The sequence below is a fragment of the Passer domesticus genome, chromosome 3 (assembly GCF_036417665.1).
Source record: "Passer domesticus isolate bPasDom1 chromosome 3, bPasDom1.hap1, whole genome shotgun sequence".
NCBI lineage: Eukaryota > Metazoa > Chordata > Aves > Passeriformes > Passeridae > Passer > Passer domesticus.
Genome location: NC_087476.1, coordinates 66,094,523 through 66,122,105, shown reverse-complemented (window position 1 = coordinate 66,122,105; position 27,583 = coordinate 66,094,523). Strand labels below are relative to the sequence as shown.

The 27,583-nt window shown below is 41.1% G+C and overlaps 1 protein-coding gene across 8 annotated transcripts in view; it reads right to left on the bottom strand.

Annotated features, from left to right (window-relative positions):
- Positions 1 to 514: 514 nt before the first annotated feature.
- Positions 515 to 27,583, bottom strand: part of GRM1 (glutamate metabotropic receptor 1) — a 182,013-nt gene continuing 154,944 nt past the window's right edge. For 3 of the 8 annotated variants that reach the window (XM_064413636.1, XM_064413638.1, XM_064413637.1), the window contains exon 9: positions 515 to 4,301. In XM_064413636.1, coding sequence (XP_064269706.1) covers positions 3,467 to 4,301 — 835 coding nt within the window. In that variant the 3' untranslated portion in view covers positions 515 to 3,466. Of the gene's footprint in view, positions 4,302 to 14,865; positions 14,947 to 15,994; positions 16,034 to 27,583 lie in introns of all 8 variants that reach the window. The other 5 variants (XM_064413641.1, XM_064413640.1, XM_064413643.1 and 2 more) reach the window with 5 other exon arrangements.

The following is a 27,583-nucleotide window of genomic DNA, read 5'->3' as shown; positions in this document are numbered from 1 at the left end:
GAGACACCAAAAAGCCACAGTGTTTGTGAGTTGCAGAGCAGGAGTCAGGAGTCCCAGTACTTTGCTGTATCCAGAAGCAGTAAAGGTAGGGCACAAAATGCCAGGGTGGGTCAATGCCTGTCATTTACAGCTGTCAAGAAAGCATATTGCAGTTTTCCTGATGGGAGAAGCAGACATCTCAAAGACAATTTTCAGAGAAGGGCTGGTGTTTTCCCATGTCCTTGGGAAGCAAAATTTCCTGTCATTTCCCATTGAATTCTTTTCTACAACTTGTGTGCCCGAATGCATAGTTACAGTTGTTCTGAATTTTATTAGGAAGCCAGGAATCTGTGGGTTTTTACCTAAGCAAAAATCCTCCAACCTCGACCATTTCACTTTCATGACACAATTTAATCAATACCTACCTCCATTTAAATATCCCACCATCTCATATTTATGATGCTGAAAAGCCCTGGAACAATTACTATACGTGATTATTTTCTACTCAAGAAACAAAAAATTAAAAATTGCGGCATTCTATTTTTAAATAATAAATAGAAAATATTTATTTTACAGCATTTTCAAGATCATTTTGACAAAAAGGCAGTTTTCATCAAGCATTTGACAGAGCAAAAGAAAGAACTTCTACAGAAAGCTTTGTAGCTCATACAGCTGCATACACAAGGTGAGTTCTTGCTCTTTAGATATATTTACGTATGTGTATGTTTCCAGTTTTAACAATTACAAACTAAAAGCTAATATACTGAATTTCAGAGAACTCCTACTCATGATATAATTACATTGCAGTAATAAAATCAGTGCTTAATATGTTCAAAAAAGATATGAAAACAGTATAGTACCTTGCCACATTGCCGTCTCCTCGTCTATACAAATCTGCTGTATTTCTTTTTCTTATCTCTCTCAGATCTTCAAAAACTGGCTTCTTAGTATCAGCTCCGTGCTACTGACAACGTATGTTTTTGGAAACAGCACAGCAGATCTTATACTACAATTATTAGAAGATAGAATTCATTGCCAGTGCAGTGATCAGCAAAGAAGATATGGCATTTTTCTTGCTGCTTTGAGGAGTAATCAGAATTTTAAATAAAAGAAACAGCAACAGAAAATATGCCCCTAAAAGCCCCAGGCAGAACAAAAAATCAACCAACTAACCCTCAGGTGTCTCCAATTCATTATAGAGACATCAATATACTGACAAAAACTTGTCTTTGGGCAAAGTCATTTCATTCTTTCCGCATCAGGACGATGATTGCAATTGGCCACAAGTAATACTGAAAGGAGCAAATATTGTGAAAAGAGGATGAGAAACAAAAAGACTCTCTGGTTTTGAATATGAGCCAAACATTCAAACACCAGCACTGCATAATTAGGAAAAAACGATGAGATTTTGATCTTCAGAGATGAATTGATAACAAGCAGGACTTCTTAAAATTCAAGTGAAAAGAAAGAAAAATACTAGAATTATGATTAATTCAGAAAAAAATCTAGTAGAATATTCAAAAGAAGCATGGTTAAAATCAAGGTTTGCAACTAGATTAACAGGAAGACATTCCTTTAAAATATTTTTTGAAATAAAGTGTGGATCTGTGGGAAAGATTGTCATCCTCAGCTGAATTCAGCAGCACAAGCAAAGATGATAGCAGCTAAAATCCTGATCTGTGTATGTACAATAAGCAAATTTATAAATAGGGTAATCATGACTATAATTAAGTTCAGGCCACAGCAATTTCACCTCGACTTTTATCATGACAGTCATTAGGGAGCTTTGGATTAGGCCCATCTCTAGGAAACACATGAAAGATAGAGGAGGAAGAAAAAAATGACAGAACTACAGCTGCCTGGAAGTGACCTTTAAGCTGTATTGTATATCAAATGCAAGAAGTGAAAGCATAAGGAAAACACATGCAATTAAACATCATAGAGGGTTTAAAAGGACTGTCAATAACAAAACCTGCGAATTTATGCACACATTAAGCACTGATGAAATTTCCTGTCCTGACATGATTTTATTTTAAATTATCTGAAGCAGTGAAATAGTTGGATTGCTTTTCCTGTCTCTCACCTGCAAGAGTTCTAAAACAGACCTTTTTTTTCTATTTTTTTTTTTTTCTGGTTAGCCACGCTTGCTGCAAAACATGTAAAATAGTAAGTTCTCAATGCACTAGTCATTAATATCATATGTCTACTTCATAAAATATCTGCAAAACAAAGCACCCTATTATAAGGGTAATGACTGTCTCAGCTTGTATATGAAAAAAAGGATGTGTCAGCACAGCATACAAACCTTCAAAGATCTATCGAATATTTGTACCAAGGCGATATAAAAACATGATTTAAACATAAAAATATTCATAGTATATAAGACAATCTTCCAGTGGTAGTTATTGGACATTACTCTTCACACACACCGTACCCACGCATACAGATACACAAACGTACGCTCACTCTCTGGCCTGGAGGCTCCATAGCCCCCAGTGTGGAATTGCCCTTCTTCCAGACTAACAGTTGTTGCTCTAAGTAAACAGCTATTTCTCAATGCATTTGATTCCAAAGTAACACAAAGGAATGATGCAATGGCATGGCAAAATACGTTGTTTTATGGAAAGATAGTCAATAAATATTGTTCTGCTACAGGAAATGTTGTGTAACAGTTTAGCCACATGGTTTGCAACCTTATACAAAAGGGCAGTTTTTCTAAGTCCTTATCATATTACAAGTACTATGGCAAGGCTTTCTTCAGAAACCTCTTGAGTCTTAACTTGATCATATTTCTTGCTCTGTTCACAATCAGCATTGAAAGAAGCCCAAAACCCCCAAAAAGCAGCCTAGTATGAAGAACAAATAGTTCAGATAGGAGTCAGTAAGAGCCATGTGCTTTCACATTACCTCATCTCCTCTCCCCAAAATAAAGTTCCACAGTTATACTACCTGTAGAAACCAGGAAAAAAATATGTATGCATATATGTCTCATATACAAGTAGCTTTGTTCCCCTGCACCACACTCTGCCCTTCCAGCTCCTAGGTGTGTTACTTCCATAGCAGACAGACAGCAGTCATGAGGTGTGCTAATGACTTCTCCAGGTCGCACTTCCCAGAGTCCTTTTCAAGCATTGCCAAGAAAGGGTGTGACTAAGTGTGATTTTTTTTTTTTCCTGCGTGTTTATTATTTTAATTTTTTTTTTTTTTGCTATAGAAGTTGTTCCTTTAGTTTGTGCTTTGTTATGGTTTCCTAACATTTTCCCAAAGTACTTTTATTTTTAACAGATAGAGAATCTTGAGCCCTCAGAATGTATTTTTTATTTTCTTTTTGTTTGATTTTAGTTATTTAAGTGCAGGATGAAATTTTCGCCCTGTCATTTGTCACTTTGCTCTCTGCTCTCGCTCCCGCAGCCCTGGGAGTCTTGTCTCCGCAAGTCCTCCCAACGGGCAGCTGCCAAAGTCCTTCCCGTCTTGTCTCTTGCAGCATCTACAGGGTGGACGAGCTTTGCTTATAATCCCTCAGGATGACAGAGGCGTAGGTCACATCTGGGGGTGTGCAGAGCACCGACTCCGACACGGGGGAGCTGGGCACGGAGCTGCCCGAAGCCACCGAATCCCGGAAAGGGGACGGGGGCGTCAGCGCCGGAGAGTCTTCTAGAGTCAGTTTGCTGGTTGCCGGCTCCTCGTCCTCCTCCTCCTCCTCTGTGTTCTTTTCATACACGTATCCCTGAATGAGCTTCACCTTCTCACTCTCGGCTTCCTCAGCCGGGGGAGACAGGGGCTCCTGGCTGAAGGCAGCCGCCGGGAAAGGCTGCAGGGGCGGCTGCTGCGGTGGCGGGGGTGGGCAGGGCGGCCGCACGCCATTCCCTGGGCCGGGAGCGGGGAGCACGGCGTTGAAGTCGGGGATGCCTGCGGCAAACTTGTTGACCACTCCTTGCAGCTGGTCCATGAGAGACTGCGGCTGCAGGGGCAGGGTCTTGGGGGACTGCTCAGGCAAGAAGAGCTGGGTTTCCTCCGCCGTGGCCTGCAGCGGGGGGGTCGTGGCCACCCGCCTGTGCACCACCATGGAAGGACTGCTGGACTGGTTGAGGTGAACGGGCTCTCTGTCTTCTTCCTCCACATTGTACAGAGTCTTAGTGCTGATGTCGGTAAAAGTCAGACTTTGGCCGTGGTAGTCTTTAGTGAGGGGCTTGATCACCGCTGTTTGATTGCACCCTGTCTCCTGGTTCTTCACATGCACTGAGAGTCTGTGCCACGTATGTTCCCCCTTTGGATCTTGTCTTCCACCTGGTTCAGACCATGACACAGACTTTCCATTAGAACTATGAATAAAATAAAGATGGTTTATTTGCATTTACATTACAAAGACATGGGCAGTATAAACAAACAAGCCTACAAAAATACTGATTCCTTTGCCTCATTAGTAAGCCTCCCCCCTCTAATTTTTAATGTCCTCCCAGAAATACTACATGAGAAAACAACACTATGATTTTCATCAAAAAGTGATGTTGGTTATCCATCCTACAGCCAACCTGGAAAGGCTAGCCTGCGGGACGGGCTCTGGGTGAGCCACCTGTGGTTTCAGGACTTGAGCTGTCATTTGGTATCTAGGTTTGCTCACCATTTTGCAAGGGGGAAGAAAAAAACACAGGAAAAAAGTCACAGAAAAAGATTTAATTAAGTGTAATTTGCAGCTTTTAGGAAATATTTTCAAGCTGTTGGAAGAAAAACAATCCACAGTCATAGCCTTTGGCAAACTGGGTAGAGAGATAAATTGTTGCTAACCCCTCCTTTCCCTTCTATTCCCTCTTTCCCTTAGAAACAGATTAGCTAACAGAGAAATGAAGGACTCCCAGGGCCTCTATCAGGTGGGAGGTAAACACGCTTCTTCCCGGGTGACTGTTATTTACAAACCGGGCTAAAATTCTGGGACTGAAAACAGTTGGTTTTTGTGGGAGGAGGAACAAGCAGCAGCATGACCATGGTGAGTCAAAGCCTCTGACTCCTCATACAGGCTGGGTCCCACCAAAACACTGGGCACTTTGGCTGAGTGAGGGTCCGGTCCCACGCTGAGGAGCTGTGGAGTTTTGCATTTCCCTGTAGCCTTGAAGGGAGAGGCACTCACAGCTGAGTGGCAGCTTGTGAGCAGCTGGTGGGACAGGGAGCTGAGCAGTGCTTTAGAGGACCAAGCAACTGTTTAATTGCAGGTCAGGCAGTAGAGATGGTTCACAAATTCTAAAATACATCATCTGGGTGGAAACCAGAGACAGAGAAAAATTCTGAGATGATTTATTCGAAGCAGCCTTATCTCAGTGTTTCATCCCTCATGGGCCAGCAGCAAACAAAGAATTACATTTCAGACCCTGAGATTGCCATGCAGATGGGAGACAAAGTGAAGGGGAGGCTGGCACAGCAGCCTCACCTCCTGCTACTGCACACTCCAGAGGAGATTGCTTCCCCTACAGTATTGCAGTATTGTTCTAAGCATTTTGCTTTCCTTGCTCAGACTCTCATGGTTCTCTTTTTTAAGGAGTAAATAATTGCCACTTGAATTTTATAAAAAAAACCCCATATTGACTGACTTTGTCATAGCTGGAAGAGACTGGTACAAGACATATAGTGTTGTAAATCTGTCAAAACAGAAAAGAAATATACATGACAATGTGTCATTTTCTGTCGAGCAGTAAGTACTCCTGGAGAAAAAAAAAGGATTTTAGGTGGATCCAAGCTGGGAAGCTCATCTCCAGCTCCAGACTCCAAATGCAGGACCTGTGACTCACCACCTCTGTGGGAACTGGGGCATATGAAAGGGCCAATCTAAAAAATTCATAACTCCTCAAAGCATATAATTGGTAGGACCTGGAGCTGTTTTGATTTAGAGCTTTAACCTAAGAGATAAGAAAGCTATTTTCCCAACTGAAGAAGGAAATGTCTATATTATGGTGATCAATGAAAATATAAGAATGAAGGTTTAGAACCATTTCTGTTTTGATAAAATAAGCTATGGTATGACTTTCTCTTTTTTTTTTTCTTTTTTTCTTTTTTTTTTTTTATGTGTTGTAAAGATAAGCAAATGAGTATAACTCTTAGGTGTGAAAGTTTTTTAAAGTAATGTTTAACATGCCAAGAACTACAAACTCTTCACACAGAAACACATTTGGTCTACTTTAACTTCAAAACAAGTATCTTCTTGTAGAGAGGAAAATAAGTCAAGTGCTCTCGTATTTTGCTGATGCTGCAGCTTACAGTTACTGCAAAGGGCTTTTCTAAAAAGATGTTATGATTATCTCCTGCCTGTTGTGCTACGTGCACTTCTGCATCATTTATTTCTTCATATCTAGTTCTGGTGCATCACCTCACTTTTGAATCCCTCCTTACACCATCTGTTTCTTCTCTATCTCATTTTATTTCCAAGATTTTGTATTTTACATCAAAGGCAAGCACAGCTATTTTAAGGAGCTCACTAGCTCTGTTTTCAAGTCTTGCTCCTATTTAGTTCATTTCCCTCTCCCTCACTCTCAAATTCTTCTCTTACTTCTTTCTTCTGTAGCACTCTCAATAGTCTCAAGTCAATGGCCACAATTAAACTGTCCTGGGACTGCAATGTCCTAATGTGAGCAAATTATTTCATCTAGATTTGTCTGGTAGCATCTAGCTCCTCAGGAAGAGCTGGTCCTGCTTGCCTCAGCTTGCCAGACCTTACTGCTCATGGCCCCAGTGGCCTCATGATAAAAAGATTTAGGGCTGCAGTGGTTCTCTGTGGAATCCATTTAACAAGATCCATGGATTATTTGCCTCAGATTATTGTTCTAGCTCTTTCCCTCTATTTGTTCTTCTTGCTATGTCCAGGCACTGCTAGCCCGTTAATGAGTCACATTTTGAGATGGAGTCCTGAGGCTGCCATAGAAATACCTGGGCTCTGTCTTGCTGGATGGCTGGCAGGGTGTCACACTGAGTTTGACACATTCAGGAAGAATTAATCATTAAAATGCAAGAAGAGTACTTGTTATGCTGGAATAAAGAGCAGCCATCTTGAATATCATTAATTGACATTTAGACAAAAACAAAGATGGGTCTGGAAAAGCTCAGACCTGAACTGAGTCTCAGTGAGAGAAGGAGTCGTCTCACTTGTGCAAAGCAACAAAGACAATCCTGACTGTGTGCTCACCACTCACTAAGTGATTTCCATCTCCTCTTTGAAGGAAACATCCATTGGAGAAGGTCAAGATCAAAATAATCTGCCTGGGATAATGGAAGAAGGGATGGTTTTCCATACAAAGGCAAGAGAGGGTACCAAGCCAGGTCACAGCTGGGGTATTGAAAACCTGATGTTCAATTGCACAGGGACGAGATGGCACCAAGTGGTAGCTCTTCATTTTATCAGTAGGATGATTACCCAGTTCATGTCCACCATGTGTTTATTTATCTTTTCTAACTCTATCCTTTCTCCTGTCAGTTTCTCATAGCATTTAGACTTCACACTTTCTGCACAGACGTGAACTAGGAGTCTCAAGGGATCTTAAGGTTTGTACTTGGGTATACCCAGTGTAACACTCCACTTAACTATTTCTCCAAATCCTCCCATCTAGTCTACATATTCAGATTCCTGGATATCCTATCAGCACATAGGCTGGGTTTGCTTTTGTTTATAGGTAAGAACATACTTTGAATTTAGATGCTTTTTCTCAATTTTCACCACAGCTTTATCTATGTGTTTTGTATTTTAGGGGAAATAGAAGTAAATATATTTTTGGTGTGAGTTTTTATTAGTTTCATGAGCAGAGCTTTTTCTATTTTTGGTAATTAAAATTTTGCTTCTGATACATCCATTGATATTTGTAACATACTTGCTGCATGACTTTGGGGCACTTTCAGCTTTCTTTCTTTGTTATAGACACTAAATAAGATGGAAAACAACTTGAGATCCTAATAGTTACTTCCTGAAATTCTTTAAAAGATCTGATGCACCCAAGTCTAAGACTATGGTTCAAAATACCTGGTTCAAAATGGTTCAAAATGCCTGCCCAACAGTAGGTCATGCCTATAACTTGTTATACAGCTCACTGTTCATTGTTAAGTATCTCCATATGACCAAAATCGTGTCCCTCCTTGTGACCAGGAGTTCCCTGGACCCAAGTCCAGTTTCAGGCCAGGAACAGTCCTGCTCTTGCCAGTTCCTGGAGGATCTCACTTCCTTGGAGCAGTGTCAAGTCTGAGTACTCCACAACAGTTGGCTTCTCTCCATACTTCAGGATTCTGAAGATGACATATTAGATGTTGTATAGAAAAGGTTTCTTTATATCTCAGAGTCTGAATGCTTCTGAGGTGAAAAATTATTGTTGCATTGGTGTAAGGTAGGTTAGACTGTGCAACTCTCTGATCCTTTTACCAGCGAAGTTATAACCTGAGATCAAGAGCATAGAGTATTAAATCACCTTGGAGTCCTGTGGGCCTGAAACTTTGTCTCTTTTGTTGTTTGATTTTTTTTTGTTTTTTTTTAGCCTTGAAGATATTATGCATAACAATCCCTAATTGATAGCACATGAAATAGTTAAGCTGAGTAGTATGTGCTCTGATGAGGTTAACTCCAGGAACCCACAGGTTGGAAAATGGCTTCAGATGCAGTCAGGCAAAATGCTTGAGAAAGAGCCCTTTCTGATAAAACAGATCTGTTAAGAGTTCATCCCCTGTTTTGTCCTTTCAGGATGCCAGAGTGGTAGTCTGCTATCTTCTCCAAGTGGCCATGAGCTGAGGAAGAACATTAATTGATTAAGATTTTTAATCTTGCTGAGGTGAGTGATACAGTGATTTGAACAAGCTTGGTGGTGTTAGACAGGTCACAGAGCACAGATTTAATATATAATGCTGTTACTGGGGGTTTTTTAAGCAAAAATGGTAATTAACCAGAGGAAGAGGTTATGAGAGAAATAATAAATGATACCTGTCTTTCATTGTCAGCCCAATCCTTTGGCCCAACCTACCTCCTTGTAGTCCCTGTAGTAACTGAAATCCCACAGCCAGGAGGAAGCACTGGGATAACCTGGCAGTGCGTCTTATGAAAATAAAATTTTAGGAATGAACATAAAATGTGAACTGAGAAGTCTATCAACTTTGTCAGAATAAATTAAGTCTGAAACAAACCCTGAACTCTCATATCAGCAGCCAGAAGAGGTCAGTGTCAAGCACTGCCCAGTGACCAAATGCTGCTCCTCCCTTCAGAGAGCCCAGTTACAGCCACTGACAGCTGGCTCTGGAATTTAGCACATGCAGAGCTGTCCCTGAGCACTGACACAAAGGTGACTAGCATTTGGAGGCAGTGGGACACAGAGCAAAAGAAATGCCCTGCTCAAAAGCTGTGCATTGGACAAAACCTTTCTCATCCCCACACAGCACTTGCTGATGGATGCCATCCTAGGGAAGCCAGTGGAGGAATTTCTGCCCTGCCCACAGAGAGGCAGTCAGTAACTACAAACTTTCTCCAATCCTGCAGTCACATAATTGGTAATGAGCCTGCCTAAAGCTCTGTCCCTCTGCTGCCTCACGGCTCCCAGGGCCTAAGCTAACAAGCTGAAAATTTAAGGCTAATACCTGCACTGCAGCACACTGCAGGTGCTTTGTTGGTATCCCCAAAGTCTTTTCCTTTATTGTCTCCATTTCAATAAGGCCACTGGGGCATGAAATGTGATTAAGGGAGTGAGCAGATTTTAATCCAGGGTAGTGATACCTCCCTGCACTGAGCAGCAGCTCCTCTCAGAGCTGCCACAGCCAGCCCTGGTGCTCATTAGCAAAGCAAGCCATGCTGGTCTGCGTGTTCCTGCAAGACTAAGTTCTACAACCCTGGTTCTAGGGACTTGTCATCGACCACAGTCCCTATCTGGTGTATGCTCAGGATTTTTGCCTCATAAAATCACCTAAATGAAAAAGGAATCACAAACTGATTTCAGCCTTAGCTCATTTACACTATAATTTCTATCTTGGTGACATGAGGAACTTAAAACTGTTCTCACAACATGGCTCCAATGCTCTTGTTTGTGCTGTAAATTAGTACAATGTTTAACCTCCTACTTGTGTTTCTGGAAATTTAAACTACTTAACTAACTTCTCCTTGTTGCTCCCCTCCTCCCTTCCTCCCCCTCGTCCTTTTTTCTTTCTTTTTTTTTTTTTTATAAAATTGCCTCTGGCACTGGATACAACATTCTATGTGAATTAGAGCACTGCTTTAAATGTATGATGCAAACTGCTACAAAAATTATAGGAAAACATAATGGTGTCATACTGTCTTGCCAGAGCAGAACCTGATGATACATAGAGGTTTTGTGAGTTAGCTCAAGTCCAGAGCTGCCTTTCCAACTCTCTGTCTGGCCTGGTTTATGTAAAATAAATGTAACATAATAGTTTCCTTCATAAGCTACTCAAATGCAGAAGTTAAGCATTACTTTATCTGAGTTACAGATAGGCTTTCTAATATATATAGACCATATTTATAAATGGGGTATTTTTCTCTTTTTAAAATTGAAATCCTAATATTATACAATCTGTAATGTGGATGCAGTAGCTATGAGTAGCTAGGCTAGCAGTAGCTAGGCTGAGCACCCCATGATGAGATCCTGGTTTCCATCCACAGGGGCTCCAGGTTGGGATGAGTCCCTTGGGCAGGATCAGAGGTTGGCAGCCCACTCACCTCTCTGCTCTGGTCACCCAGATGGGGCAAGCTGGAACCAGGCCTGGGGTCACTCACTTTACATTTGTGCCACCATAGAAACAGGTTGCTGCTAAGCTCATATCTGGCCCTAGGGGTAGGGAATTAGTTCCAAATCCAACAGCTCCGATACAGCCAAGTGTCCCAAGATAAGCAGATTTATTCACTTTGAGACATAACAATAATTTTTATGTACATAAGTGCTTTTGTGCAGCTGTGAATTTGGGGAGAGTGGGAGGTGGTGAGAGAAATGGTCAGTACATTGCTTCAGTGTAGTTGAAGCCCCACAACTTCAGCATGTACCACAAATCTACCTAGCCCAACAGAGGTGATAGGATGTTACACTGATAATGTGTGTGAAGGTCTGACTACTCATGATAATTACTACTAGAAATTTGTAGTCTCATCTGAAATACAGAAGCTGTGCTATATTTTAGTCAACCAATTTAGTGGAAAAATTTGCTTCACCTGTGTGTTCATTAGGTGTTTTGAAAAAAAATCAAATAACTACTAAAGTGTCGCTTTGAGAAAACCATCTAATAGATAATACAAAGTTCAGGATAATAAACAATTCAGGATAATAAACAATTTGTCAGATACAGAAAGAAAATTCATCTAGTGCTCAAGAAATGAAGAAGAGAAACCTGCAAATCAAAGTGAAATTTAAAAGTGCTCTTAATAGTGAATAGCTTTTGAATCTGTTTATTTCATTCTTATTAACAAGTAAAACCCATCATTCAGAATGAATTCATCCTACTGAATGATTTTGGTAATTTTTTTTAAGGATAATACAGTTAATGCATAGGAAATCATGGTGTAAATCATCATAGGTCCTCTGCTATCAACGGAGAAGCTCATTTGTGTTATCTGAAGGTGTGCCTCATGCTGCAAATTCAAATAAATGTTATGACAGTGCAGCCAATGCCAATGCCTGAGCTGAAGCATTTATTCTTACAAGCTCAGAGAGGAGCACAGTCGATAGAATCTGAAAAGTGAAAAGTATAATGTTTTGAGCAAAGGAACCTGGAAAGCTTAGGAACATACAAAGAAAATGCTAGATCTAAGTTCATTTACAAAAAAATGCAGGTGGGTGCAACTAAGGCAAAATAGTCTGCAGGACTGGGAGGCTGTGAAGATCAATAACCTTCAAAAAACATGACAACAAAAGAAATGCCATGGAGCTGCTGTTGAATAAGAAACACTAATTAATGAACTTTGAATAGAATAAAACCACAAAGATTGCCCGTGAATTCTGTATTCCCCACTCAAAAGCACCACACCATGGTGCAGAGATCAGTAGGTCTTTCCTATGAATGCAGTTTAATAGTAATTAGGACAGTTGGAGGTTTTTCCTTGCTTTCTGTAATCCTCTGTGGTTCTGATGGAAAATTATTTGGGCCAAAATGTTTTTTACCAAAAAGATATTGACAAGCTGAAAGCTGTATAGTGAACAGCAATAATAAAACACTGGAGACATACGACAGTGTGCATGAGATACAACTAAAATATCCGAATATATTCTGGTTTTTTTCAAGCGTCTCGAAGGCATTAGCACCACGGCTGAAAAGTATTTCACATGGCATAGAGATGCCCAAATGAGACCTCTAAATGAAGCTAAAAAAGGGCCAAATTATACTGCACAGCCAGAATATTTCCTAGTTAATAGCTGTATCAGAAAAGGAGCAATTTCTTGTGAAAAAAAAAAGACTGTTGCCCTGGGTATTTCCTGCCAAAAAGTGTGCAACTCTTGCAGGAGTAGTGGTCAATGAGGTCGTTCTTCCACAATAACTTGTCAAATTCTCTGGTATACTTGAGAATAAAATAAATTCAAAACAGTTTAAACGGGGCTTAAACAGCCATCAGACTGTTAAACTTAACAGTTTAACATGCCTTAACATGCCAGCATTTTAAGTGCTTAACTCTGTGGCAAACTTAGCCAAGCTGCCACAGGAAGCTTAGTCATGAGGCCCCGTGTTTGTAGTGTACAGCTCTCCCTAATATGCTGCAGTAGATAAAGCAGCCTGGAAAGCCTGTGGGTTTTTTGGGTGTATCCGAAAGTTTCCATGGTAACAAATGTGCAGCTTCAGAAGAAAAGAGCCTTGAAACTCCAAACTGATGCCTCTGGGTTTTTTTAATATCGTAATAAAATGTTATGATTCTATATTTTGATGATTCTGCATTTCTAATCATCTCCAGCGTTGTACAGAGAATGGAGATGAAGATTGGTGAAACAAATGATGCTAAGTGTTATATGCATCAAAACACAAGACAGTTTCAAGGTTTACATCTCCTTGCTTGTAGGTGGGAGCTGAGGGAATCCATAGCATGTGTGGTGATTTCTAGCACATTGGGATGATGAAGCAGGGCCTCCTAAGGAAATTCTGGCCTTACAGACTGCTGGAGTTCTGGTGAATGAGACTGAGGCTTGAGACCAGATGGTGGTGATGGGCAGCTGGTGATATGATGGACAATTGTCTACTGCTCAAACTGGGCTATGTGGCCACAGGGAGCTCAGGCTGCAGATGGAGGACGTGTCCTTCCCTGAGCCACAGTGCAGCTCTGCCAGGCCTCTGAACACATCAGCCCTGGCTGGCGGGAGAGGGAAACCTGAGGGGCAGAGACAGGCAGAGAAGCCAAAATAGCAAGCTTCATGCTCAGCAGATCTGAAAAACTGCCCTGCTTCTTGAAGCTGTTCTTATCTGGGCAGCTACCACAAGCATGTGCAGACCCATTGACAGGTTGGAGTCCCACCAGAGGTGTTTCTCAGGAGCTCATGCGGATAAGGATTTTTTTCAAAACTGAAAAAAAAAATATCCCAAGCGTGGTCATGCAAAAAGCAGGAGGTTCAGCTTTCCCTGTGCTCAGGAGTTTCACAGCTTGTGCTTGTGCTTTTTTGAATAGAATTTGTTCTTGCATTTGCTTTTGCCTCCTAATAGTATGACTCTTTGGACTCCCATTTGAATTTCCAGACAGACAATTGGTGATCTGTGCCCTGAGAATCTGCAGCACTTGTTCCAGTTCAGAAAAAAGAGGCATATTGTTCTAACTAGAATATAGAAACAAATAGTTTGTACTGCTCCTTACACTGCCTGTGTATAGTTTGCCTTTCAGGGTGCCAAATCTGTTTGCTGCACAAGCCACATAAAGCCATCAGGACTGCTCCAAATATATGATGCATTTTGTGGGTTTCTTCTGATCTGCAAATCAGAGAGGCAGGTGGGATTGAATTAACATCGTTGCCACATGCCCACAAATTGCATAGACTCTCAGAGACAGACACAGAGCTAGAATGCTTTGCACTACTCAGAGCAGTGCAACAGCATCTCTGGTTGCAGCGAGCACCACTGCCCAAAATGCTGTGTCAGTGGATCACAGGCATCTTTCCACCGAGTCACTGCACAATCTTCCCTGGGGCAGGGAGCAAGACTGTTACACATCTGCTGCTTATCAGATGGAAATGAACACAGATCTGGAAGAAATGATGTGAAGTCTTTCTGGTTTTGCTTGCTTGTTTTCTGCACCGTGTTTGTGTTTGCTCAGAGAGGGGCAGTATTTGTACTTCTTGTTTCTGAAGAGCTGAACTTTACTATTGTTTGCTGAATGCAGAACTATGCAGAATCTGAACATCTTTCAGAAATCACAACAGAAAAAAGATTCACTGCTGTTATTTTGAGATGCTGTTTGTTCCTACACCAAATCCTGCTGGTTTTATTTACACGTGCCTTTTTGTGATTTCCCTGTTTTCTGCAAATCCCACCAAATAAATATATTCTGTGTTCCCTCAGCTGGATCTGCAGCTGCAGTTTGCTAACAAGCAAGAGCTGTGCACAGCAGAGGTGTCTTGCCACGTAAAGCACACAGGATAATGTCATCTCTATGCAAAACTACAAAAAGGAGAAAAATTTTGGCTGAATGGAAAAAGAAGATAAAATTAGTACAAGAAAGAGGACATATTTTCAAAGTTGTAGGCATTTAGAAATAAAAAAGTAAAAGCTTCAAAAAATTATTCAGTGTCCTCTTCATCACATCTGGACAATGTTTAAAGTATTGTGTGAAACAAGGGGACATAAGCAAATTTCCCATCTTTAATGGCATGCACCACATTTGTCCCATCATTAGACATGATAAACCAATGAGAAAAAGAAAGCAAGGGGTAAAACCACTCTTTGTCATGCAGCTTCTCTTACACATTCACTGCAGGGATTTTTCAAAGCTGCACATGTGCCGACGGACACTGGCTGGTGGGCGAGAACTCTGGCTGCCTCTTCCTGAAGATTGAAAAGAAAAACACACCCAGTGAGTGGCTATACACATGTGCACACATGGTGGCTATACCACTCAGTAGGTGCCTGTCCCTGACCTATGCCTGTGGGCTTGCCCACCTTTCATCCTCTTGTCACCTCAACCTCCACACAGATTTTTCCTTGGCTCCAGCACAATACTGGTTAAAATAGATTTTCATGATGTTCATTCTGCTTCCTGTGCTGAGCCTTGATGCACTTTACATACCAGATGGCAAGGGCTGCTGTGCATCTTGCTGTCAGAGGAACTTCGCCCCTGGTATTCTCAACATAGGATGAAATGATGAAAAAAGGAGCATCTGCCCCTCACATCTTATTTACAAAAGCCTCACCAGAAGTTTTTGCTGGTGGAGTTTTTAATATGTACTCAGCTGCTGCTTTTTCCTTTGTCTCTCCTCCCCTAATATGTTTTTCTAAATGTTTCTTTTACTTTTGGAACTCTGGCTGAATAGTCACTAGCTTTCATTAGACGTGATTTTACTGCTATTCTTTTTTTTTAAAGGAATCATTGGGTTTATTGAGGTAGACACAAAATGAATAGTCTCCTAAGCACTCTATCTGCAATGGTAATTCAATACAGAATTGCAGATTGCAGCTTGGGCTGTTAATATAGGATGATTTCCATTTCATTTCCTTTTCTTCCTTGCCCTGTCAAGGAGATGGAAATTCTCATTTGTCTTCCCCAGTATCAATAAAAATAATATACACACAAGCACGTGCTTTGACAAAAATCTCAGGTATTTTTGCACATGGAATGTATCACTGAATTTCTGAAAAAAAAAATCAAATAAAATCATCATTGTATTGCAAATAAAATGCAAATAGAAATTCAGCATTTCTCCCCATCAAACAGCATAGTGCATGCTTGCCAGACTTCTGTGTACCTCCAAATTACAGATTCATGGATGGTGTGTGCATGTACTACATACTCAGCACATGAGCCAAACAAGCCATTCCTCTCACCACGTACTAAAGCACAGGAGCACAGCATGATGTACACAGAACATATGCATACCCACTTGGGAGCAGTAGATGCCTTGAGATGACTTCTGAACTATTATGAATAAAACACAAATAAGACATTCTGCTGAGCAATTTTGCCAACCTGATTACTTTGAAGCCTCTAGAAAAATTTAATTCCTTACCAGGTGTAATGGGATCGCTGAGATTAGAAAATTTAAAGTGATCATGACTAGGAACTTATCTAGCATGCTCTCTCCTTCACCCTATTAAAGTTACAGGGATTATTAGGCTTCTGATTAGACAGAATATTCAGCATTTCTATAGTCTTCCATTTTTCTTTATCAATTGAGAGAATAAGAGCTTTCTACTTCCTGTGCTTTTTGTTCAGTCACAGGAGCTAATTTTACAAAACAAGTAGTGATGCACAGTTGTTTATCTGTGAGAAATCCCAGAGCTAAATGTATTTCACACACATGTATTGCTGTACACTCAACGGAGGGCACACAGCCACAGACAGCCCTGCTTAGGACCAGGGAAGAGGTGGAAGACTTGTTTCAGAACATGGCTTGGAACTTGGATCTTTCTGAGTCAACAGGCTTTGGCAGCCATCATTCCTCAGCTGCTGCCATTTGCTGTCACTTATGGGTTACTTAGCTGCACGCCCTTTGTGTTTCTTCATACTCATATATATCCCTGTAGTGAGCTCAGAGCAGTTTGCTCTCAAAGATTGGGGCATTGGTTGGTTTTGTTATGAAATTCTCCTAAGTGAAAGGAAGAAAGAAGCCTGCTTCCTCAAGCAGCTCAAAATACCTCAAAACATGTTCAAAATACAGCAAATTCCTCTCTTACTGTGATTCAAGTTGTGCTCTTCAGCAAAAATCAGCCACGGAATTTGCATCTAATAGAGTATGCAACCCCCAAATGCCTGGCCAGGTTTGCATTCTGGAATTTGGTTTGCATTGTTGTTGTTAAAATCGTGCCAAGCTCCATCAAAGCAGTGGTCTGCCTTTTGATCAAGGTCAAGGGTGATCCCCACATGGTAATGCACAGCATATACCTAGCAGAAATCACCTAAATCTCAGGGTTCATGCTTCAGTAGAATTAGAATTTATAGTGAAATTTAGATTTGTAGTATGGGAAATGTGGTACATGTGTTGATAGTATTTCAGTGAATTATTTTCCAATTATCAAATCAATGTCAACTGTGTAAATAATAAACACTTTTGATGCATTGAATATGAAGTAGCCTTATAGGCTTTCTTTTATCTTCCTAGTAGTGTGTGCTAATACTGCAGAGCTGTGGTTCAGAATTAATGCCCAGATCTCTGTACCTTTATTTTTTTCTTTTATTTTTTAATGATGGCAATGAATCCCTGATTCTTTCTCCTAGCCTTGCAGGCAGTAAGAGCACTTCACATACATCTGGTTATAAAAAATTAGGTACTCTGCCTATCTTTACAATATGAGGATTAATGAGTCATTTTGGAGGCAGTCTTCTCAAGGGTAATTCCTGCTGAGTAGTTATTTGTATCCTGAGCCCAGAGGCAGGATGGATCTGCTGTGCATTTGAACAAGGAGCTGGCATACCATCATGAAAGTGTCTGAGTTGCTTTATAAGGAACTCCTGGGTGCAATAACAGGGAGTCTGGCAGAGGAAACAGGGTGGCAGTGCAGAGGGTTCCTGAAAGAAGTGGCTTAATTGCTTTACTTTATGTTCTTTGAAGCAGAAAAATGCTTCTGGCTAGTCATTCAGAACAGAGTAGGTAACAAGCCTGTTGAAATCTGCAGTGAGGAATATAAAGCATCAGAGGGAAGAGTCACTCTTGCCACCATTTTTCCTCTTAAGTGTAAATGAATCATCCCATGAGGCAAACAGCTGTGTCAGGATTATAGGAAGTGTAAATTCCTATCTGCAATGTTTTATATCTGCACAGCTGTGAAACTAGAAACATTCACCTTCTGCTCTGGAATTATTCTCTCTGCTCAATAACACCCCTGAAACAAAATGAATCTATCTGGTGCCCAAGAAAACTGAGATGCAGTACACTGTGCTTTTGAAGTAATGGTCAGAGATCCTCCTCCCTAGATGTACTCCAAGCTGTAAAAAACTTTCTCATTCCCCACGTGAAAAAAGTACAGAATAGCACATCACCAGAATTTGTGCAATCTCATTTGAAACAACTGACCATCAACAACATTAGGAAGAAAGTAAAGAGGAGAGGATATTCAAGGAAAGTTAAGTGATAGCCCTGAATAAACTCCTCATTTTTAAGAACTTATATATGACCCCTAGCTTTAGTACAGGAAAGGAGAAGCTTTGTACCATGTACCCTTGGCACACTGCCTCACATTCAAGAGCAGTTCCTGCTCCAACACTCAGGCTGCTGTCCTCTGCACTCCCAAGGAATATCTCAGCAACACCAGAAACATTCTGGCCTGCATTTCACCTCCTCAGTGCTCCAGTGGTGCACTACAAGGTGACTGGGAGGGTAAGCAAACCTCATGTGAAGAACCAGACAACTAAAGTGCTCAACTAAACTCTCGTCCCAGAGCCTCATGCCTCTCCAGTTCTAGCATCTTCCTAGGAAGAAGCATGTTTCTCTGCAGGTGTTTGTGTCTTCGAAAGGTCAGGTTTTATGTACATAGTTGTCATGGCTGGATCAAAAGATATCTACATAAAAAGAAGCAAGGCCATGTCCTTTTCCTGTAGGATGGGAAGCTGAATTTTCAATGCCTTTTATATGAGCTAGGACATGATAAAAGATTTCTAAGCCAATAGATGAAGTTGGGAAGATGGACAGATTCTTGGTAAAATTTAATTTTTTAAACACAAGTCCTGAATTCCAGTCTAGGTAATGTCTGGAAATAATTGCTCTGGGTTCGAAATTAATTATGCTAATCAATGGCATAGCAACAAGTTTTGGAGAAAAATTAAGAGTCATGGTGCAAAGAACAGTACAAGTCTGTAGGGTTATTCACCCTCAGCCAGCAGAGCGAGGCATATGGGTAATTATCACCCACAGAGGACTGAGAAGCAGGAGGGATTTCATGGCACATGCTTTATGTTGAGGTGTGGGCATCTGCTGAAGAGGTCAGAAGGGTCAAGGTGACCAAGGAGAACATAATCCCAGAAGGATGCCCAGAAAGACCTGGCACTGAGCTGGATAGTGAAGATGGAACAAAGGCTGTGTGTACTTTGGGTCACCCCAGGGCAGCAGGAGCCAGCTGTTCACTGCTCCCTTCTGCTTCTTCACCACCTCCTCTGTGTCAGCACAACTCTTGGTGCAATTATTCAGTCATCTGGCAGGGAATGACAGGGACAACTAATCTGGGTCACAATCATGCCAGAAAAAGAAAGGAGAAAAAAACCCGTCTTATTTTACATTTTGAGTTCACAGCATGACTGTCTGAATTCTTGTCCCTGCATAGGCAAAGTGATGGCATGGGATAAAGGAAGGCTTTGAGTGTCAGTTCTAGCTTAGGGCAGCTTAAAGCATTTGAGGATTTACAAGCTATGATAACCCAAAGTAGCTGCAGGAAAATCTCTTGGTTGTCTGGGACGGTGGCAGGAGAGATTTTTGAGATAACTTATATAACACTAAGGATTAAGAAATGTATACAGCCTTATGTTTCAGAGGATATGGGAAAGCAAAGGGGGAAGGACTGCTCACTGTCTGGGGAGCACAGAGATGCCTGGGGCCACACTCTGTGCTCCACCAGAGCCTGTAGTGCCCAGGCACACGAGCTGTGGCTGCACACACACGCAGTCCCTGCTGAGCCCACACAGGAAGCTGCCAGCTGGGCACGAGAGCCCTTGGCTCAGCAGGGCTGCTGCCAGCCCCATGCCTCGACTGCTCGCTGGGCACTGGCTGAGGGTGGCTGCACTTGCAGGTGTAGCTCCCTGCCAGTCCCTGTCAGTCTGCTCGAGGTAGATAATCCCTCTGTGGGGGTTTCCACAGACTCTAGGATTTGCTTTCTTTGGTTTGATTGGTTGTTGGCTGGGTGTGTTTGCTGTCTGGTTAGTCAACTTGTCTGGGGGACTTTGAGATGCAAAAAATATCAGAAATGTGAAATAAGTCCCAATTTCCAGACAATAATTTCTCTGGGAATGCAGGGCTTGTGAGCCAGTCAATGCAGGCTGAATGGAGCCACCTGAAGATTTGGGTTGTGCCAGGAAAATAAATGGTCAGAAGATAACATTAAAAAAAAAAAACCCAAAACAATCAAGTAGAGGGGAAGACTAACAAGAACTCTAAGTAAGAAAGTGTGAAGATTCCTGGCTTCAATACACCAAGGATGAGAAAAGATCAATAGTGTTGGGTAAATAGGAGGATCTACTAACTAGAATATGGCTTGTAGATGGTTATTTAAACTGAACCTGTGATTCTCTGGGGCTGATCAGACTGAAATTGCAAAAACCAGCAAACAATTCACGAGTGAGAAGTTGCTGTAATGAGATCAAGGGGCACTTGTTTTGATACCGTTTATGATCAGCTTTGACATCTCTGACTGTGGTGCTGCAGCACAGCTGTGCTAAACTAATAGTTTGCTGCTGAAGGGGACAACTCTCACCCCTTTTCCCCAAACCATGGGCACTGGGGACAGTTTCTCTGGTGCTGACATTAGTGTTTAACTGACCTTGAAATCTGGCTCAAGGAATCCAGCAGACAGTAATTAATTTTCTTTTCTTTTTTCCTCTTTGTAAGGATAGTTTTATAGGGTGGAAGAAAGCCACATCCTGCATACCACAAAAGAAGAATCATAGAGAGCAGAAAAGGGGAAACAGCTTAAGAAGAGATAAACTGAAGCAGTAAGCTAGAAATGGTAAATTATCTATAATGAACTAACAAGAAACCTGGAGTTTTTAGTTGTCAAGTGGGCTTGAAAGTGACAAATTGTGTGATTGCTTTCAGCCTGCACGATTATTTGCTGTTTACAGAGATAATGACTTTTAACCTGTGCTTGTCAGGTGTGGGAGGCTGAATGCCAGAGCACATATATACCCTGAAAAATTAGTTGACTTGTTGTTTCAAAATTAAATAGTCTCTTAACAACTTTAGTGTGGAGGCAGATGTTATATTGATACAATATACTTTCAACCCACACTGAAAGTGGTTTCTTAGAGCCCTTTGGCACAGGAGAGAACCTAGCTTCTCATGCTGGCCATGTTCATTAGTGACTTTTTGACACTATGTCTTCTGTGTGGTGGAGTCTGTTGTACAGATATACCTTGGTCTAAAAACCTCAAAAGAGATCTGACAATGAAGAATTTGCCTATTCAGAGTCCTTGAGGCACAGAGGTAAGAACACACAGAACAGAGGGGAGTGTGGTCAGATCTCTGCTCTGGGTGTGAATAGTTTTCAGTGTGTTTGGGGCAGAGGAAAAACAGAATCAGAAGACAAGTGAAAAAAAACATCACTCCATACTAGCTAAAAAAAAAAAAGTCAAAAAGTCAATCAGAAATCCAAGAAAGATATTTTAAAATTTGTCACTCTTCCCTTTACAAACTCTTAAAATGCCAAGAACAAAAATATAAGAATGCAAGTTGCTCATTACACATGTCTGAGAGACAGACATTTAGCAAAGACTACATCCAGATTTTGAACTGAGTAGTGCACCAGAAGTTAGCTTTTGCTTTGCCATATGCATCATATCCAGATACAGGTATTTGTAAATGAACACATCTGAATCTGTAGATTTTATTTCGAAGAGGGTGTAGAGCCATACTTACCTACATTCCCTTAACAGAGACAGACCACCTTCTCTCTCTGGGGGTAGGATTTATCTGTGAATTACAGAGTCTGGCTAAAAAACCAGATGCTTTGTCAGCATGTGATCATAACATCTGCAGTTTGTCTTGTGGTGTTCTGCTTTGTGAGGCATCCCTGAACAAAGGGGAGAGCTCATCATAAGAAGGGATAAACCTGGTGGACAAGCCAGAATGCAAAATGCCTTTCACATCAGTGAAAGAGAAGACATGTGAATGTTGTCCCCTTCTTGGGCTCCTATGTGCCTCTTATGTGTCCCTAAGCAAGGAAGAAGATTAAATAAATTAGCAGAAGTTCTGCATTTCACATTAGTAACTTTGCACTCAATTTCTGGGCTGAATCTAAGTATTTTTCAGGTGTTTTAATTTGAGGGAAAAAACAAACTCCAGTATTTACTGTATATATATGTGTATAATACTGCTGCCGTTTTATAATCTTGTTCTTATTTATAAAGAATATCAGGAATCCACATCATACCCTTCAGTACTCAAATTTTTCACCCCTAAATTAGCTCAAAGATGCATGAAATCATAAGGTGACTCAGAGACCCCTGCAGAATAAATGCTTGCAGAACACCCTGCATGTTTATTCTAGCAAGTGTTTTCACATGAATTATCACGTGTTCGTGCAATGTCACAGCTCTCTTAGTTTCTGCTGAGGTGAGGTGAGCAACAGTGGCATGGGCTGAAACATCACACTGAAAATAGAAAAGAGGCAAATTGCATTCTTGACTTAAAAAATGTTAGTGACCTCTAGAAGACTTGTGTTTTAGTTCTTCGTTCCATTTCCATTTTATATTTCAGAGCAACACTCACAACATGGGTGTGGGGATTGGTTTTTTTCCCCTAAGGGTGTGCTTATGAGAGTTGGAATCTGATTTCCATTTGAAATATAAAGAACTATCCAGGGGTTTAGGTGCTTAACTGGATGTAACCTTCAACACGTATTTATGTATCTGACACTCTTTAAATGTGAAGGTTTCTTCCTTATTTCTCTCACAGAGGAAATTGAAACCAAAACAATGTGTGAGTGTGGTGCTAAGTAGATAAACAACACTTGCTTATCCCTACATGGGAACACAATTGTTTGTATCACTCACTAATGAGTTGATGCACTTCCGCAGCATCCTAACTGGATATGAATAATGTAAACAAGTACCAAAATACAAGGAAATGTAATAAGTGATCCAGTCAAGCAAGAAATTAAATTACAAGTGGTGTCCTTATTCCTGTGGTTTATGCCAAGAAAGATACTAGCTTTCCCCAGGATTTCTGTAGTGCTGTCTTTGCTTCCCCTCAGTCAGGAAGCAGAGATTATGGCACATAACTACAAAGCTCCCCTCTGATGTGACTCTGTATCTTTCTGTCATTGTGCTTAAGTATTGAGATTCATTAAACAAAGCTGCCTGGTGCTACAGCAGTGCCCCCAAGCAGAAAAACATTTTGTTATTCAGCATCTTAAGAGCTGCAAAACAAGAGGAGGAGTCGTAAAGTGAGGTTCTCCAGCAGTCCTTCGGCAAGAACCAGGCTGGACTCAGAGCCTGTGCCTTAGATATATGTCCTGTCAAAATCTCCTGGGAAAACAAAGTTGTGTCCACCCCTGAAAAGAATGTGGTAAAACTGCCATAGACTGGGAACTTCTGAGAAAAGGAGGAAATTGCATAGAACCTTACGCAACAGCCCTCTCATTTAAAGGGACCAGGCACATAAAATGTGGCTCTAACTGGTGATGAAGAAGTCTGGATGGGAGCTCAGGGTGCAGGCAAAGTATCCTGTAAACTTATTCAATATCACCTGGGTTTTGTTTGAGGGGGGTTTATCCCCACTGTTCTTACAGGGAAACCACTGCAGAACTTCATAGTTCTTCTAAGTTATTTTTCCCAACTGTAGTCTCAGGCAGCCTCTGTTTGGCTGTGGAAACAAACCCAGAGGACTGAGATTAAATTGCCAGGCCTTTTGGTTTTTTTTTTATCACAAACATCCCAATCACAGCATGTATTTTTGTCCCCTTCTTCTCCTCATCTTGTTTAAGGAATGGCATGTGATCAGCTATGCATGAGCTGGGAGTCCCTTTAGCTGGTGTAATTTGACAGGAAACCTTAAGGTGCTTTATGCAGCTATGCCCCTTATTTCTCATTAGAAGGATTAAAAAACCCACTATCACCAGACTGGTTATTTTGCACATATACACACAGGTAGACAATTTGGTATATAATTTGATATATGCATATGCTCTGCCTGTTTTTTAAATAAATACGGGTTTTAGTAGTTATTTAAATGAGAAAGAATGCATGTCTGGAAGTGATATCTGAGAGTCTTTTATCCCTTATTCTGTATTTTATTTTTGGTCTATTGGCCAGAACTAAAATATATGTGTATCATAATCAAATGCAAATTCAAGGCTATGGAGGACAATATTAGATATAATTACATAGATAAAATTTAACAGAGAAACCCTGTAGCAGGGTTGGAAGGGATTGTTATTGGAATGTTAAGTTTCACACTCCCCCATTATTTTTTGTTTCTTCACAGTTCTTTAACATTGGTTCTAAAAGTCTCTTTGGAACCATGTAACTGTCTTCTGGGAGTTTTAAATATTCACTTAAATCAATATACTGACAAAGACAGAACAGCTTGACTGGGTTTGTTGTATTTTCTTACATGAAATTCACATCACATCCACAAGAGAACTGGGTAAGAGCTCTTACATGTCACAGTGAAATGTGTCTGCAAAACCTTTCATGGTTTAAGACCAATAAACAGTCCAGCAAAGCCAGTCCAGCTGCTGAGAGAGAGCACTTTCATCTATCCTTTGTGAGCATGCAAGAGGCTTTCTCAAAAAGGCACAGCAACCTCAGAAAAAGGAGAAGAACTACACTGAATACAGAAACTGGGTAAATGTTAGGGAGGGCTGAAATCAGAAGATGAATCAGCCCAGGCTGGGGTGCCACCTGCCTTCCCTGTGACAGCTCTGTCACCAGGAGCCATTCTAGAGCTGCCACATCTGCAACAGCCTGGGAAGGAAGCAGACTCCTCCTGCATGATATGCCCTGAGCGTGATGCAAGGGTGAACCAAACGTTCAGTGGTTTTGGAGCCCCGTGCCCTGGTGGGGAGCTGGGAGCCTCAAAGCCATGGACCAGCGCAGCACCTTGTTCCCCATGGTGCCACTGCCTGACAGAGTCAGCCCCAAAACAGGGCATGGTGTCAGCATTTTGTTGGAGTTAATGGAGAGATCAGATATACAGCCACAAATTGTTTAAATAAACAACCTTATCTGTCCTGCTCAATTTTATCTTTTTTTTTTTTCTTTTCAATCTCTGAATAAATAATTTCCCACTGGCAGAAGCTCATATCCTTTCTGCTGTTCCAAAATTCTCTTTCATAATATGCCATTTTCCTCTGGGGTAAGCTTCTGGGATGGCTGTGCAGGCAAAGCAGGCTTAAGGGTCTACTTGAAAGTCCTTTGGAATGTGGTATTTTCCAGGGTCTGTAATGGTAAAAATTAGGGTAAAAATTGTGTCTGTAATGCTAGTGCAGGACACAAGATGTTTACCCACTGCATCAGTTTGCTAAATTGCAAAGCCAGGTAGTCTTGTCAGATCTCTTGTCAGATTCAGCAATTGTCTCTATAACTGGTTTGGCACTGTTGTAGGAAGGTAAAACTACAAAAGATGCTAATCTGTGTAAGAAGTATTTAAAGATAATTCCTATGTGCTGCAGGCTAGATGACACACTTCAGGACCAAAGGAAATATTTCTTACATTGTGTGTCCTGAAGCACAGGATTTAATATATCTGTTTTACAAGAGAAGGTACAATGGTGACCAGTTATTATTAATCCTTCTTGCACTTTCCACTAAACCTACTTGTTTCAGAAGTTTTGATACATTTTAGCCAGACTGAGGGAAAAATTCCCCCTGTGGCTATTGCTAGGTAGAGGTAGATTGGTTTGTTTCCATTTCACCTACTTTAGCTTGTAGAGATCAAGAAAAAAGGCATTGTTTTACTTACATCAAAAGTACTTTCATGTATTCTGTTCACACTTTTCTCTCTCCCTCCTTGCCTCTATAACCTCTGCTTAAACACAGAATATCAACTGTGCAGAATAATAACATAATAGTGAGAAGATGGACTACTCCTGAGCACCTATTTCTGTGACAGGGCTGTTCAGCTGGATTAAGTGACAGGCTGTAAAATATCTACATTTGAGCAACTGCAGCAGAGGATGCAGAACATTTACTCTCTGTGTCTGGAAGCGCCAAGTCTTGCCATGCTTCATTGTGCACTTGCCTCCTCCCACCACCATGAAAACCAGTAAAACAAAATCTTCTGGACATACTTGTGCTAAGATTCCCCTCACCACGTGTCTGTGGGAGGCTTTGAAAATGAAGGAGGTGAAGAGCCCAAAAGCATTTGTGAACTGTGAGTGGCCAAGGGAAATGAGGCCAGAAAAACATGGCTTGTCAATACAGCTTGCTCAAGATGAAATGGCAGCTCAACAAGTCAGTTTAAAGAGAAACATTAACTTCAGAATACCTGAAGATAATTTAATAACTGGCAAGACAAAAAGCAGAAGGTTTCCCTAAGCCGTGTGTGACTAGAGGTTACTGAGAACTCTGATTCTCAGTTAAAAAGCTGTATGTATGGAGCCAGCAAACAGGGAGAAAGGACAAAGGGAGGCAGGAAGAAGTGACTAGGGGGTGTTGGGTTGTCTGCAAATTTTTATTGGAATAAAATAAATCACATTTGAGAGATCCATGGCCCTGGTGACTGGATGCCTGTGACAGCAGTCTAGAGGCATGGACTGCTGAAATGTGTGAAAAAGATAAATTACATGTTTGGAAGTACTTTAAATCAGTATTAATTTCTAAAGGCAGACAGCTGGATGAAAAATAATTGAATGTAAATATACTAAAATTACAAGGGGAAAGCAGGTAGCCTTTGCATTAATGTGGAGTCCTGGCCATTTAGTAAGTCCTGCTAGTTGGCTTCCTTTTAACTCACATTTTGCTACATAATGTGTATTGACAATTAAATCGTTACTTACTCTGATTCAAAATGCACTAAAATGGTGTCCAGACCTGAGGTCTCAACCATAAATTTAAAATAATTTTTGCATGAAGACTGAGGGAGCAGATAAGCATCACTGCCAGTCCTGGAACTTATTACCCAAAGACACAAAATGAACTTTCTCTCTGTGGCAACCCCTGCAGCAGTCTTGGAGAAGGCCTTTCCTGAACCCTCATCATAATCAGCATCTGAAGTGTCACTGTTTGGTTTTTTTCCCTTCATGTAGTACAGAAGGGAGCATTGCTTCCTCAGGGAAGATATCATTCAGGCACTGTAAAAATGTCCTTCCCTTCAAGCCCATTGACCCCCATAGACCAAAATAACTTTTGAGACCAAGAAGAAGGCTAAAGATCACAGCAAGATCCGTACACAAAAGTTTCTGTCTCACATCTGGAAAAAATAAAAAATAGATGCAAAAGGCTCTCCTAACAAATGCTGCTATGTCATCATCCTATAACAGCCAGGATCTTGTAATACCTTCAAACAGCAAATGAACAATAAATGTCCTCACAAAGCTTTAACACAAGCAGCAGATATCCCTCTTTCCTCATCTCTCCTGATGGAGCTGCTCCATTTTTTATACATATTTAAGTATTCATTTGACAAGAGGGAAATAACGACAGTTGCTTGGTACTGAAGACACTCATGAGGGATCCCTCAGACCCAGATTCAAGCTCTCTCACAGAATTATGCCAACTATTTCCCTCGGGTTTGCACTACAATATTTTTATCTCTGTTCCAAAATACTGCTGGACAGGAACATACAGAAAGGGGACTTGCCCTGGACAGTGCACAATCCAGTT